At 43.0% G+C, this 13,883-nt stretch overlaps 1 protein-coding gene across 1 annotated transcript in view; it reads right to left on the reverse strand.

Annotated features, from left to right (window-relative positions):
* The window catches only part of DLX4 (distal-less homeobox 4), a 34,976-nt gene that overhangs the window by 4,839 nt on the left and 16,254 nt on the right, over positions 1-13,883 (reverse strand). Inside the window, exon 2 of the mRNA XM_080979497.1 lies at positions 6,665-6,858. Within this exon, the coding sequence (XP_080835623.1) occupies positions 6,665-6,858 (194 nt within the window). The remainder of the gene's footprint in view (positions 1-6,664; positions 6,859-13,883) is intronic.

Below are 13,883 nucleotides of genomic sequence, written 5' to 3' on the forward strand. Positions count from 1 at the left end.
GGTCCCTGCTCCTGCCAACCTAGCAGTTCGAAAGCACGTCAAAGTGAAAGTAGATAAATAGGTACCACTCCGGCGGGAAGGTAAACGGCGTTTCCGTGCGCTGCTCTGGTTCACCAGAAGCGGCTTAGTCATGCTGGCCACATGACCTGGAAGCTGTATGCCGGCTCCCTCAGCCAGTAAAACGAGATGAGCACCGCAACCCCAGAGTCGGCCACAACTGGACCTAATGGTCAGGGGTCCCTTTACCTTTAGGATTCTTTGGGAGAAGCCAGTGTGGTATAAGATATGGTATGGATGCAACCTAGATCTCGGGGATCTCCAGATCAAAGAATGTCAGGTAGCAGGGATGTGAAAACCCCCTTTTTGCTTGAGACTCTGGAGAGCTTCTGCCAACAAAGGTAGACAATGCTGGCATAAGGAAGTTTTGTCTGCTCAAGCTGCACCATCAGCCTTTATTATTGAACATACAAACAGAGAGAGCTTGGGACAGATTATTTTCTCCTGAGAAAGGGTGGCTCAGAAGAGGGATCCTTGCTCATGGTGTGAAGAACTCATCCCACTTTCATCCCCGGAAAAACAGGTCCTGCAGGTTGTTGCTTTGTCTCCAAAACCTGCCAAACCTGTTTGTCCAGAAGGGAGGTTGGGAGAAAATAAATGTGCACCCCACAAGAAGCGAAGACTCCCTGAAACCACCTCGAGCTCTCTTTTAAAAGAAAAATATATATATTGCCCACCATGGACCTCCCCTGAGCAAGTGGATTTAGGCGACAAGGCTCAGTTTTTAAAAACAACATTATATTCATACTAAGTTATCTCTCTCTCTCTCATTCTCTCTCTCTCTCTATTAAAGGAAGGAAGGGGCTAAATTTGCCCCATCACTGTGAAAAATATTGGAAACCATAGTTTACAGAAAGTCATATACTTTAAATGCATGGTGTGTATGAAAACTGTAGCATAAATGCATCACAGCTGCTGAACCCCACAGACTTGTTCAAGACCTAAAACTAAACCTCTTTGGTTCTGATGAAGTTTCAGAGAAGAGTATAGGCTCATATTTGGTGCACCAGGGAAGACAATTTATTTGTATAGTAAGTTTATACCCCGACATTTTTGAGAGGGGAAGGAACCCTTTCCAAAGAAGCTCACAAGAATGTAAAACAAAGCTCAACTTATCATTTAAAACGTTTTTAAAAAGTGGGTAAAACAGGTAAATAAATTAATAATAATAATAATAATAATAATAATAATAATAGGAGCCACACTTTACGACCAGTACACACAACACAAAAATAAAACACTGAACAGAACAAAATGAGTTTTTGAATCCTACTCAGATACAAGCCGATACAAACAATATCCTGTTTACTTATTTTGGCTGAACTTGACGCTACACAGTGTCTAAGTGTGCAAGCTGAGGGTGCTTGTGGTGTCCAAAGTATAGAGGAACTTTTTGCACACTATCTAAAATCCTTGTTTCCACAAGTGCCTCACACTGAGACAAGAGTCCTGACTTTTGCTGTTACTCTTTCATTCCACTGCGGAACCAGAATTTGTTGCAGAATACCAACTCCTCCCCTGCCCGAAAGCCAAAAATTCCATGGGCTAATCTATTCTAATTTTAATCTGTTTTAGCATGTTAACTTTTGTACGTTTTAAAGCGCTGTTGTAATTTTTTCTCTCTTGATTTCATTGCTTTATCTTTTCGTAAACTGCTTTGAGGTTTCTACAAGCAAGCGGTGTGTCAATTTTATGACATAATATGAGTCCTCTTAACCTCAGGATCATGGGTTTGAGCCCCAGGTTGGGCAAAAAGATTCCTGCATTGCAGGGGGCTGGACTAAATGACCCTTATGGCCCCTTCTAGCTCTTATGATTCTGTGAAATACACATATAGCACCTTTATCTGCCAAGCAGCCAATTGGGGGAGCTATTCAGTTCGGAATATTCCATGTGCTCCAGCCCATAGCTCCTCGGAAAGAGACCAAAACAAACTGCTGCCTTTTTTTTCTATTCACGTTTGGTTTACCTGCTAATTCTGATATCGCACAGAGGAAGAACCCCATTTTATAACGCTTCACAGTCCTACAACACAATTCCCTGCCCTCACCCACCCCACAAGTTCTCAGTGTGCAGATTTGGCAGGTTCTTACTTGACTCTCTCCTTCTCTGCCTAAATAAAAATAAATCTTTTTTATGCCTCTGGCTCTGGGCTCACCCCTGACATCTGTCTGTCTCGAGCGATCTCCTTAAGCTGCTCAACCACCTGTGAGGAAGAGCTTCTGGGTGAATAGAAGAAACTTTCGATGGTGCCAGTTCCCCTAAAATCTCCCAAAGCGTGGGCAAAACCCTGGGGGCGAGACTCCAGTGCGAGTCACATGGAAACAGACATCACCGGACCGTGCCTTTGGATTTGGCGCACCAAAAGGGGAGTTCATAAGCTTTACCAGTTGAATATACATGGTTGTTGTCATCCTGGCAGGGAGCCCGTGCTTCTTAAATACTGGGGGCACAGCCAGAAATTCAACAGGTGAAGCATTTCCAGCCACAGGGGAAAGCCTCGTACTTCATTTCCACTCAACCCCATTCCCACAATCCTCCTGTTTGTTCCTGAGCTTTCTCCATTAGTGTCTTGCCTAAGGAAGAGTGCAACACCTTCCGGCCAGAGAACACCTCACTCTGCCCGGCACCTGCCACAGTCACTCACACCTGCGCAATAAAATGTCACCACCGGTGCAAAGTGTTGCTGCCCAGGATTCCAGCCTCTCCCTTCCCTTCCCTTCCCTTGCTCCCTCGCTTTCCACCACCTCCCTGAAACCGTCTGTCAGCATTCCACAACCACTGAGCATGCTCAGTGCGTGCTTAGCTGCTATTGGGTCCCACACTACGCAATGCATCCTCCCCTAAATGCGTTTCTTGTACTTCTGCAAACCTCTCAAGCCTGCTGTCACCTCTTTCTCGACCGTAGGCTGGGCAGTTGTGGCTACGAAAACAATGACAAGCGCAGCCATAAGCTCAGAAATGGAGAGAATGGGAAACGACGGTAACATTTCATTCCAATTTCAATTATCAGAAAAATTATTGCATTTTCTGCTACTGTTACTACACAGCTACTAAAGAGAGACTGGACTATCACAACTAGTGTGATGTAGTCAGTGCTGGATTTACGTACAGTGGTACCTCGGGTTACAGACGCTTCAGGTTACAGACTCCGCTAACCCAGAAATAGTACCTCGGGTTAAGAACTTTGCTTCAGGATGAGAACACAAATCGTACTCTGGTGGCTCAGCAGCAGGAGGAGGCACCTTTAGCTAAAGTGGTGCTTCAGGTTAAGAACAGTTTCAGGTTAAGAACGGACCTCCGGAACGAATTAAGTACTTAACCCGAGGTACCACTGTATAAGCTAAATAAGCTATAGCTTAGGGCCCCACTCTCTTGGGGGCCCCAAAAAAATTTAAGGGGGAAAAAACCTGGATGTACATTTCCAAAATATAAGATAGAAAACAAATAAAATAAAACCTACATACAACAACAGTGTTTTGTGTTGTGTAGGCTCCTGTGATGTAAGTAATGAGCCCCGCCTGCTAGCCTGCTCCCTAAAATATCACTGGTTTGCTCATTTCTATATACAATGGTACCTTGTTTCTCAAACTTGGGCTTCTTAATTGTATTTCACTATTCATATATTTCTTCTTAATTGTATTTCATTTCAACAATTACTTTGATAAAATACATATTTTGTTATGTGCAAATGCCTTTAGATACCTATTAGGTCCATAAATCACCATATAGCATATATTCAACACAAAAAAAACAGAAACCCAGATTTATAACAACAAATTTATTAAATTTGTGAGGTCCATGCCTTTACACAAAATACCATAAAACATTATTAAAAGATAAACAAAAAGATTATAAAAGTAAGCTAAAATTCATGCCATGCTGTCCCAGCAAGGAAACTACCCAACAAACCCCACCATTCAGGGAAGAAGATACAACAACAGGTTAGGAGAGCAATGGGAGGGACCTCACCGTTTCATCCAGGAACCATACCCTAGTTTTCATAGCCTTCACCACAAAGACCGCTACCACGTGAGAAATCCGTGGATCAGCGTCCACCAGTAAAAACTTTACTTGGTCCTCAGAGTTGACTATTGATTTGGGAATAGTTTGTAACATCGCATCCCTGAAGGCCGAATAGATGGGACAATACAACATGTAATGTATGAGATCCTCTTTGGTTCTCATATAACAAGGACATATCCGCTGCTCTGCTGGGATTTTTGCATATCTGCCTGACAGATAGGCCGTAGGAATGGTTTGAAAACGGGCCATAGTAAAGGCTCTCCGAAGAGTGGGATTGGTGATATTCGCCAAGTAATTGGCGCAGATTTTAACTGCTTTCAGTCGGGGAAACCAGTGGGAGGACCCTGGGATCTGTATTTTTGTGGTATCTAACAGAGCGTCTCTCTCCAGGATCCATTTCCGGAGTTTGTCCGGGCTCCACCGTTTGAGGATATTAAACTCCGGTAGGGTGTATCTAACCAGGATCTCAGATAAGTTTTGGCGCCAAGTGGTGTTCTTTTGAAAAGATACAAAGGCTTGTTTGGCCAATAAGGTGTTTGAAGTGTTTGCAAGGTTGATGTAAAATCGTAGGAATCTTAAGTGGGCCCTGGCAGACACAGAGGGTAAACCAACCTCCACCCTCAAGAAAGCTGCTGGGGTTCCTTGAGGAAGGCCTAGAATCCTCTTGAGATAGTAGTTTTGCAAAATTTCAAGCCGTTCCAACAGCCTCTGGTTCCACCCCCAGAGTTCTATCCCATATAACATCTGGGGAATAGCTTTCCCAACAAAAGCTCTTAATGCCGGGATCACCAATTGTCCTCCCCTGGTATGGAAGAAACTAAGCAAAACACCAATTGTTCTTCGTGTTAGGATGGTTACAGCCTTAAAGTGGGCTAGCCAGCTAGATGTAGCCTGGAATGTAACACCCAGATATTTAAAAAAAGGGCACTGTTCAATCACATGTTCATCTAAAGACCATCTAAAAGTGTGGCGAGCTCTAGTGAACACCACAATTTTTGTTTTGTCATGGTTTATCTTTAGTGAATTATGGGAACAGTAGGCTGCGATCCCCTCCAGCATGCTGCGTAAGCCTCTTCGGGTGAGTGCCATTAAAACCATGTCATCGGCATATAGCAAAATATTCAGGCGTTTACCTTCAAGGGCTGGAGCCGATGACTTGTACTTTGCCATGTGCTGAACAATGTCGTTTATATAAAAGTTAAAAAGAAATGGGGCTAGCAGGCATCCCTGTTTGACCCCTTTCCCCAATGGCAGTGGGTCCGTAAGAGTTCCCGATGACCCAGTTCTGATTTTGACTGTAATGTCTGTATGTAACTCTCTGAGAATTTTTAAAAGTCGTCTGTCAATGTCCGTTTCATATAATTTTTTCCATAGTCTATCTCTACAGATTGAGTCGAAGGCAGATGTCAAGTCAACGAAGGCCACAAAGAGTCTGCTCTTATACGCTTTTGCATATTTAGCTACCAGGGTCTGTAGTACCATGCAGTGACCTATCGTATTGTGGCCCTTTCTAAATCCTGCCTGTTCCTGGTTGAACAGGTTAGAATGGTCCGCCCAATCTACCAGCTTGTTTAATAAGTACCGGGTATAAAGTTTGTATGCGATGTCCAGAAGGCTTATAGGGCGGTAGTTTGCTGGATCTTGAATGTCTCCCTTCTTATAGATAGGGACTACCACACTTAGTTTCCAGTTTGCTGGGATTTTACATGCAACACAAAAAAAACAGTAACAATTTGTTGTTGACAAAGGACAGCTGGACATACAAAGGGCGCCATTGCCTTCAGTAGCTTAGGGCCTCATCAAACCTAAATCTGGCCCTGGATGTAGTAATTAAGAGCAGGGGTTGCAGGGGTATCTTACCTCTCTGTGATCTCTAATTCTTGTTTTCTTTCTGTTCATTCTATCCAGTGCTATTTTTCTAGAAAAAGAGGTGCCAGAACTCACCATGAACGCCTCCCTCGTTCTCTTATAATGGCAATGGCATCCATCTGAGGGGTGCTGGAACTGAGTTCTGGCTGAAAAAAATGTCCTGGTTCTATTTATATTTATGCTCTGCTTTTTGAGGTTCCCCATCTTGGATTAATGAAGATGCAGGAAGGTGATGGGCAGAAGATGAAGGGTCCTGTGTGAGGGGCAGGGCAGAGAGGATATTCCAGGGTGGGAGACTGGGAAAAGTGGGGGGGGGGGGGAGCTCCCAAGCGAGAGCTGGGAGATTTCACTCTTCTGTGCATGGAATAAGGGTTAAGATATAATTGTGATAAAGGGCCTTGCATTCCTTTCCTTTCCTCTTTATTTTCTTCCTTTTCTTTGGAAAAAGAAGGAAAGCTGTCTGTGGACAAACGCCAGCTCCCTTGGCTTGAAAGCAAGATGAACGCCACAATCCCATAGTCGCCTTTGACTGGACTTGACTGTCCAGGGGTCCTTTACCTTTAGCTTTCTTTTTTTTTTAACAGAAGTATTAAAGTCCTCTTTCTCACCAGGCCACCCTACGTATAGGTCAGACCCTAAACTCCTAGGAACTTGGGGGTGAGGGAAGTTATGTTACAGATAAATGAACTAAAGGACATTTGCAACATCTCACCTGGGTTTGGGTCAAGCCCAGCTGCGCTGCTAGTTCTGCTCGCTCAGGTAATGCCAGGTACTGGGTTTGCTGGAAGCGCTGGTTGAGGGCCTGGAGCTGGAGACTCGAGTAGATCGTGCGTGGCTTGCGGATCTTCTTGCCTTTGCCGTTGATACGGATTTCGCCGTTCTCAATGATGGTCGATTTCTCAAGGTCTTCGAAAGCAAACAGAAAGGGGAAAGGGGAAAGGAAGTAAGTAACTGGCCCAATTCCAGCGACTGTTAACATATAACCAGACAAGGATTCATCCAGGATTTGGATAAATGCATGCAACCACCAGGATGGGGTGTGTGGTGGGATCCTGTTAAATCTGTGGTTACATCTTTATAAAAACGAATTCCAAATATCCTTACATTTGTCCATGGCAAGTCTACGTTTGTGCACAACTTGTTCATTTGTTGCAAGCTTATCCTTATTCTCCATCCAATCATTAAAGAGAGATACATTTTTATTTTTCCAGTTCATAAATACCGTATTAGATTAAGGTCTGGTTAACTACAATAACAAGCCTCCACCCCCTTTTTTTAATGTATACAACATCTTTTTTCTGCTTTGTTTTCTGCATGGGTACTATTTCTTGTTTCTTCTTCTTTTTCGTGTCTTATCTTACTCTGTGCACTTGTAATTTTGTACTTTTTACATTTTTCAATAAAGAATGTATTTTTTTTAAAAAGAAATCTGTGTTTGTATCATCTTCTTCAACCCTTGCTCGAAATGGCACCGGGAAAGTTTTTTTTCCTTCCCAGTGAGGATTGTACAATCATAAGATTGCAAGATGTATATACAATGATGAAGGGCGTATTTGGAAACCGGTGCCTTGTAGTAGCTACTCCATCTGTTGTTGTTGTTGTTGTTGTTTTGCTCATTAGCATTCGATGCTGAAAACACAGCTATTCACACAAACTGAATTTTCAAATCAGCCGTTTTGTGCATTTTTAATTTTATTGATTGATTGATTGATTGATTGATTGATTGGAGTGCTTGAAATCTGGTAAATGCATCAGCACAGGAGCTGGAATCGATTTCCAAGAGGGTGGTATAGGAATCTTAATCTACCTCAGAGCCCCTGATGTCCTCAAAGACCTTGATGATGCTGTCAAGCAGGATTTGGGGGCGGACACCCAGGGCCCCCCCAATCAGCAGAATGACCAAGAGAGCCAGTTTTGAAGTGACCAAGGTATACCCACTAACTTCTAAAGAGAGTCTCTGCCCCCCCCCCCATAATAGCACTGTTTGTTTGTTTTTGTTTTTGGTGGGTTTTTTGGTTTTTCAAAAGTTTACAAACATACAAATACCAGACACATAACTCACAAGTAATCCACAACAGCTATGAATTTGCCTAACCTCCCCTCCTTTTGTGGTTTTTTCTTTAGTTTTAGATTTTTTATATACTGCATTTTCCACATAACTCCCTCTTTAAGTTATTCTTTTCTTTCTCTTAATAATCATTTTTTATTAAACTGCTGGTTTTAAGTTAACCCTGCTGATGCCATAACTTTTCAAATATTCCACAAATTTTCCCCACTCTTTAATAACTATTTCGCCCTCTTGGTTTCTTATTACACCTGTTAATTTTGCCATTTCGGCATAGTCCATTAATTTGATCGGCCACTCTTCCTTGGTTGGAATAATATCTTCTTTCCACCTCTGGGCAAATTCTGTTCTAGCTGCGGTTGTAGCATACATAAACAATTTTATAAGGTCCTTTGGAATCTCTGCATCTACCCCTCAATAATAGCATGGAGTCTGGAGTCTAAAACTACCTAGCTACACCACTGCAGTTAGGTGAAAAAAGGACTCTGCACATGCTCAAAAGCACTGGGTTCACATGTCAACCCGCAGGTGCAAAAACAAATCTGAAAATGCCCACTGTTCCAATTAGTCACAGTTCATTTCCTAATTCCTAAATGAAGAGGTGACACAAAAATCTCAATTTTTGTGGTGGGTGGGCAGGTTGTGGTGACTGCATGTGGCTCTCTGTGTACACTCAGGAACCCTCTAGTACTAACTCATAGGGGCTGAGATATTAATTCACAAATCTATAGGGTAAGTCCTGGCTCAAAGTTGAGCCTCAACCACTAGCCCAGAGCCCAGATCCCAGCAGACCATTATGAATCCAGATCCCCGGTTGTGATGTCACGTGATTGACAGGCAGACAGCCCTGCCCATCTGCCAAATTTAGCCACACCCTAGCACATGGCCCCCACTCCTCCGCTAAGGCAGGATTTACACCATGCAAATATTTACAGACCCTCCAAGTGTCCCTATTTTCCAGGGATGCTTCTGATTTAAAGAAGATATCCTGGTTTCTGATAACCCACTTTTCTGTAGGATGTCCCTATTTTAATTGGAAAAATGTTGGAGGGTATGGAGTTATCTGACTCCCAAGGTGTCTGAAGGCAATCCTGTACAGGGAAGGGGTTTTTTGTTAATGTTTTATTATGTTTTTATATATGTTAGAAGCTGCACAGAGTGGTTGGAGCAAACCAGTATAAATAGCAAGATTATCATTATGGAATGGGATGTCCCTGTTTTCATTGGAGAAATGTTGGAGGGTATGCATTTAGTATGGGCTAAGGGCAGGGCCAGATTTAGGTTTGATGAGGCCCTAGGCTGCAGAAGGTAATGGGGGCCTTTATATGTCCAGCTGTCCTTTGTCAACAACAAATTGTCTCTGTTTTTTGTGTTGAATATATGCTATATGGTGATTTATGGACCTAATAGGTATCTAAAGCCATTTGTGCATGTTGCCAGGCAACCAGTCCATGCAGAATGTAAAGGTAAAGGTAAAGGGACCCCTTACTATTAGGTCCAGTCGTGACCGACTCTGGGGTTGCGGCGCTCATCTCGCTTTATTGGCCGAGGGAGCCGGCGTACAGCTTCCGGGTCATGTGGCCAGCATGACTAAGCCGCTTCTGGTGAAGCAGAGCAGCACACAGAAACGCCATTTACCTTCCCACCGGAGTGGTACCTATTTATCTACTTGCACTTTGACGTGCTTTCAAACTGCTAGGTTGGCAGGAGCAGGGACCGAGCAACGGGAGCTCACCCTGTCGCGGGGATTCGAACTGCCGACCTTCTGATCGGCAAGCCCTAGGCTCTGTGGTTTAACCCACAGTGCCACCCGTGTCCCTTATGCATAATGTAGGCACCCTATATATAGAAAGGAGCAAACCAGTGATATTTTAAGGGAGCAGGCTAGCATGCGGAGCCCATTACTTACATCATAGGAGCCTACAAAATACAAAACACTGTTGCTGTATGTAGGTTTTATTTGATTTGTTTTTTATCTTATATTTTGGAAATGTACAGCCAGGCTTTTTTTTTTCCCTCTAAATTTTTTGGGGGCCCTAAGAGAGTGGGGCCATAAGCTATAGCTTGTTTAGCTTATACGTAAATCCGGCACTGGCTAAGGGGGCAGGAAAATAGCTACAGACATTTTTTAATACCCCAAAATGACCATGTGGATCAACTGAGTGTCAGGGACCAGATATTCTTGCACATCCCTTACTGACTACCTCCCTTGGAAAGTGTAGCTGTCATCTGTCTTTTGAAGGCTCCTTCAAACACACAAGTCATCACTTGGTAGTACATCAAGCAGTGGGCAAGGATATCTGAACAGGGCTGAGATTCCGGTAACACAAACATACAAAGGCAGTCAGGCATACAGAACATGGCTGCCTCCTCACTATACATATAAAGCCCTGCATTGTCATCGCTTCTAGCAGCTATGGAGAATCTTGAAAACTGTATAATTTTCACAGTGCCACAATGCTTCTTCCCAGTGATCTTTGTGATTCAGGGGAAAGCAGCCCAGTTGTCTGTGTGCTACTGGATTCCCATTGCAGTGAACAACAATATTGTAGAGGAAATAATCGGGGCTTGCATGTTATCACAGAACCGCCAAGTTAGGATTGATATGTTTCAAAAAGTGAAAATCCGGAAACAAACTTTTTTTTAAAAAAAAATTTGAGCTATTTTGAGCCAAAAACTACTTTTTCGATACTGGTTACCATACGTCTGGATTTCCCCGGACATTCCAGCGATCCCCAACCAGACACTGCAATCGATGGCCAAATCCCCACTACGTCTGGGAAATTCCGGACGTAAAGCAACCTTACTCCAAGTGTCCCTATCTTCCAGGGACAGTCCCAGATTTACAGAAGCCGTCCTGGTTTCTGATTGGATCCCGGAATGTCCCGCTTTTCCTTAGGGCGTCCCTATTTTCATCGGAGAAATATGGCATCAGCGTTGAGTGAGTTTTCTGCACTCCCACAGAACTACATCTCCCAAGACCCCTTGAGAGACCCTCAACTATTAACCTGCTCTAAGGTGTCAATGTGGTAATATATGGACTTTTAATGTGCTTCTTAAAAAGGTGCCCAAATCTACCGGTACTTAAGGGACTCGGAGCATTTAAACACTGTGCAAGGATTTAAGCCCTGCCGAAACACAAGTCTAATGGGCAGCTGGGAGAAGTGACAGAAGGGCACCTCCATTAACATTTAACGCAAAATAAATCACCTTGCAATGCGGCATAAAGGTGTTTCTGAACTGAGCATGAGATAAAACCTCTTCAAAAGATAGGAATAGAAATCGTGGTAGAAAGGGGTGAAGGAAAGAACTAACAGAGCAATCTAACCCTGACCTGAAATCAGGGCTGGATTTAGGTTTGATGAGGCCCTAAGCTACTGAAGGTAATGGGGCCCTTTATATGTCCAGCTGTCCTTTGTCAAGAACAAATTGTTACTGGTTTTTTTGTGTTGAATATATGCTACCGGTATATGGTAATTTATGGACCTAATAGGTATCTCAAGCCATTTGCACATAACAAAATATGTATTTTATCATAAAATTTCTATTTTATGTAGGCACCCTATATATAGAAATGAGCAAACCAGTGATGTTTTAGGGAGCAGGCTAGCAGGCGGGGCCCATTACTTACATCATAAGAGCCTATACAACGCAAAACACTGTTGCTGTATGTAGGTTTTATTTTATTTGTTTTTTATCGTATATTTTGGAAATGCACATCCAGTTGTGTTTTTTTTCCCTTTAATTTTTTGGGGGGGCCCCAAGAAAGTGGGGCCCTAAGCTATAGCTTGTTTAGCTTATACAGTAACCTCTGGTTACATACGCTTCAGGTTACATACGCTTCAGGTTACAGACTCCGCTAACCCAGAAATAGTGCTTCAGGTTAAGAACTTTGCTTCAGGATGAGAACAGAAATTGTGCTCTGGCGGTGCGGCAGCAGCAGGAGGCCCCATTAGCTAAAGTGGTGCTTCAGGTTAAGAACAGTTTCAGGTTAAGAACGGACCTCCAGAACAAATTAAGTACTTAACCCGAAGTACCACTGTACGTAAATCTGGCACTGCCTGAAATGTTGGATGTGGTAGAAGTGTCTCCAGGAACAGGATCCAGCCCACACCAGCACCTTCAGCTCTTCGGCTGAAACGGAGCAGAGTCCTCACAAAAGGCAATTTTCCAGGGAAGCTTTGGCAACCTGTAGGTACCTCTCCCTTGCCTGGCAATTCCGGTGTGGTTAAAAGGGTTTCGCTCAGAGTGAGGGCAGGAAAGGTTGCCATGAATTGGCTTTGTGATGTCAGCACATGGCCGGATCTGGTTGGCTACATGATAGCGCTGGCCAGATCTGATTGGCTACATGATAGTCCTGTGACATCCTCACAGTGGCCAAGTCTCAATCACATGACCAGGAAAAAGGAGCCCTAGTTTAGGCAACAACTAGAAGGAATGATATGTTGAAACAGCTGCCAATCAGCCAGCGAACAACAGCAGAGGAGATGAGCGTAGGGGAGTTTGGAGGACATTTTGCATCCATATACAAAGCTCCACAATCAAAATGTGTCCATTTGATGCAACTCTGTGAAATTCAAGTCTGTGCCACAAAATTATATATATTATAATAAAACCATCTCTGAAGGAAATAAAATCATTATAACACTAAAGGGCTCAGTGCCATGTTACATTAAATTCAAAGTGTTCAGTGTCATCAGCGTTAAGAGTAAGGATAATACAATTTTTTTGATAAGCAATGTTTTATTTTAATGATAAGCAATTTTCATTGGGTTTCTTTTAATGCATAGAGGGTGCATTAAAGGACTAGGAGGAGGAAGGGTAATTTAACCCTTCCCTCCCTAGTCACAGCCCCATGAAAATCACCCACCCTGCACAGCAATTGCACTTAGACAAAAAGCCTCCATTTATGCCAAACTTTCAACTTTAGAAATTCACGTTTTCCATATCTCTCTCCTTTTTTACAGCAGTCTCATGGAGAACAGGCAATTAAAAAAAAAAATCATTTACCAAGTACAAAACCTAAGGATTGTAATGCGTGGTTGATCAGCATCATTTTTCCTCCTCTGTGCTTTGGAGTTGCAAAGTCTATTCTGTTTTAACAAATCTGCTCTTTTTTCTAAATGGGAACAGAAAATCTAGTACACATTCTCAGTTCTTTCCAACCCAACATACTCTGCATAAAAATTCCAGACTTGATTGTATTTTGTTTTTAAAAACTTGCTCCTTTCCCCCCAAGGAGGAGAGAGTAATTGAGGAGAAGAAAGCAGAGTCCAAAAAATGCAAACAATTTCAGGAAAGAGTCGCTGTCCAATCAGAGGCCTTGTTTTCCCTCATCTTGGCTTGAAACTGTGTCAGGGGAAGGAGGCGAGGGGGAGAGGTCCCTGGGCAGTGCGGCTTTTAATTCTCACCGGGGTGAATTTTAATTAAGAAGCTCAATTGATGTGCAAAGCAAAAGACAAGCTGTTAGGCTTAACGAAGAACACTCCCTAGGCGCCTCAATAAACCACATCCATGTGCTACTGTCGAAGCCACAATAGAGAAGACAAACACTTGCAGAAGACAGAAGTTTTGGCAAGTCAGAGAAAGATTCAGGGCAGGGGAATCACACGAAAAACAGCCGCTCCCTTTAACTATCAAGATGTGCATATACACAGTTAATTATTATTTCTTTACCTATATGCCGCTTAGATGCCAAAGTGGCTTTACACATATACGCACAAACAGTGCTTTTTTTTCTTTAAAAAACAAAAAGTTTAGGGGGTACTCTCATTTTCCTACTCATATTGAAATACTGCCCCTCACTGAGACCAAACTTAGATTCACAAAATGTTTAGGGGTATGCGCACAAAGACACACATTCTCT

The sequence above is a fragment of the Podarcis pityusensis genome (assembly GCF_964106645.2).
Source record: "Podarcis pityusensis genome assembly, chromosome: 13".
Classification (NCBI taxonomy): domain Eukaryota; kingdom Metazoa; phylum Chordata; class Lepidosauria; order Squamata; family Lacertidae; genus Podarcis; species Podarcis pityusensis.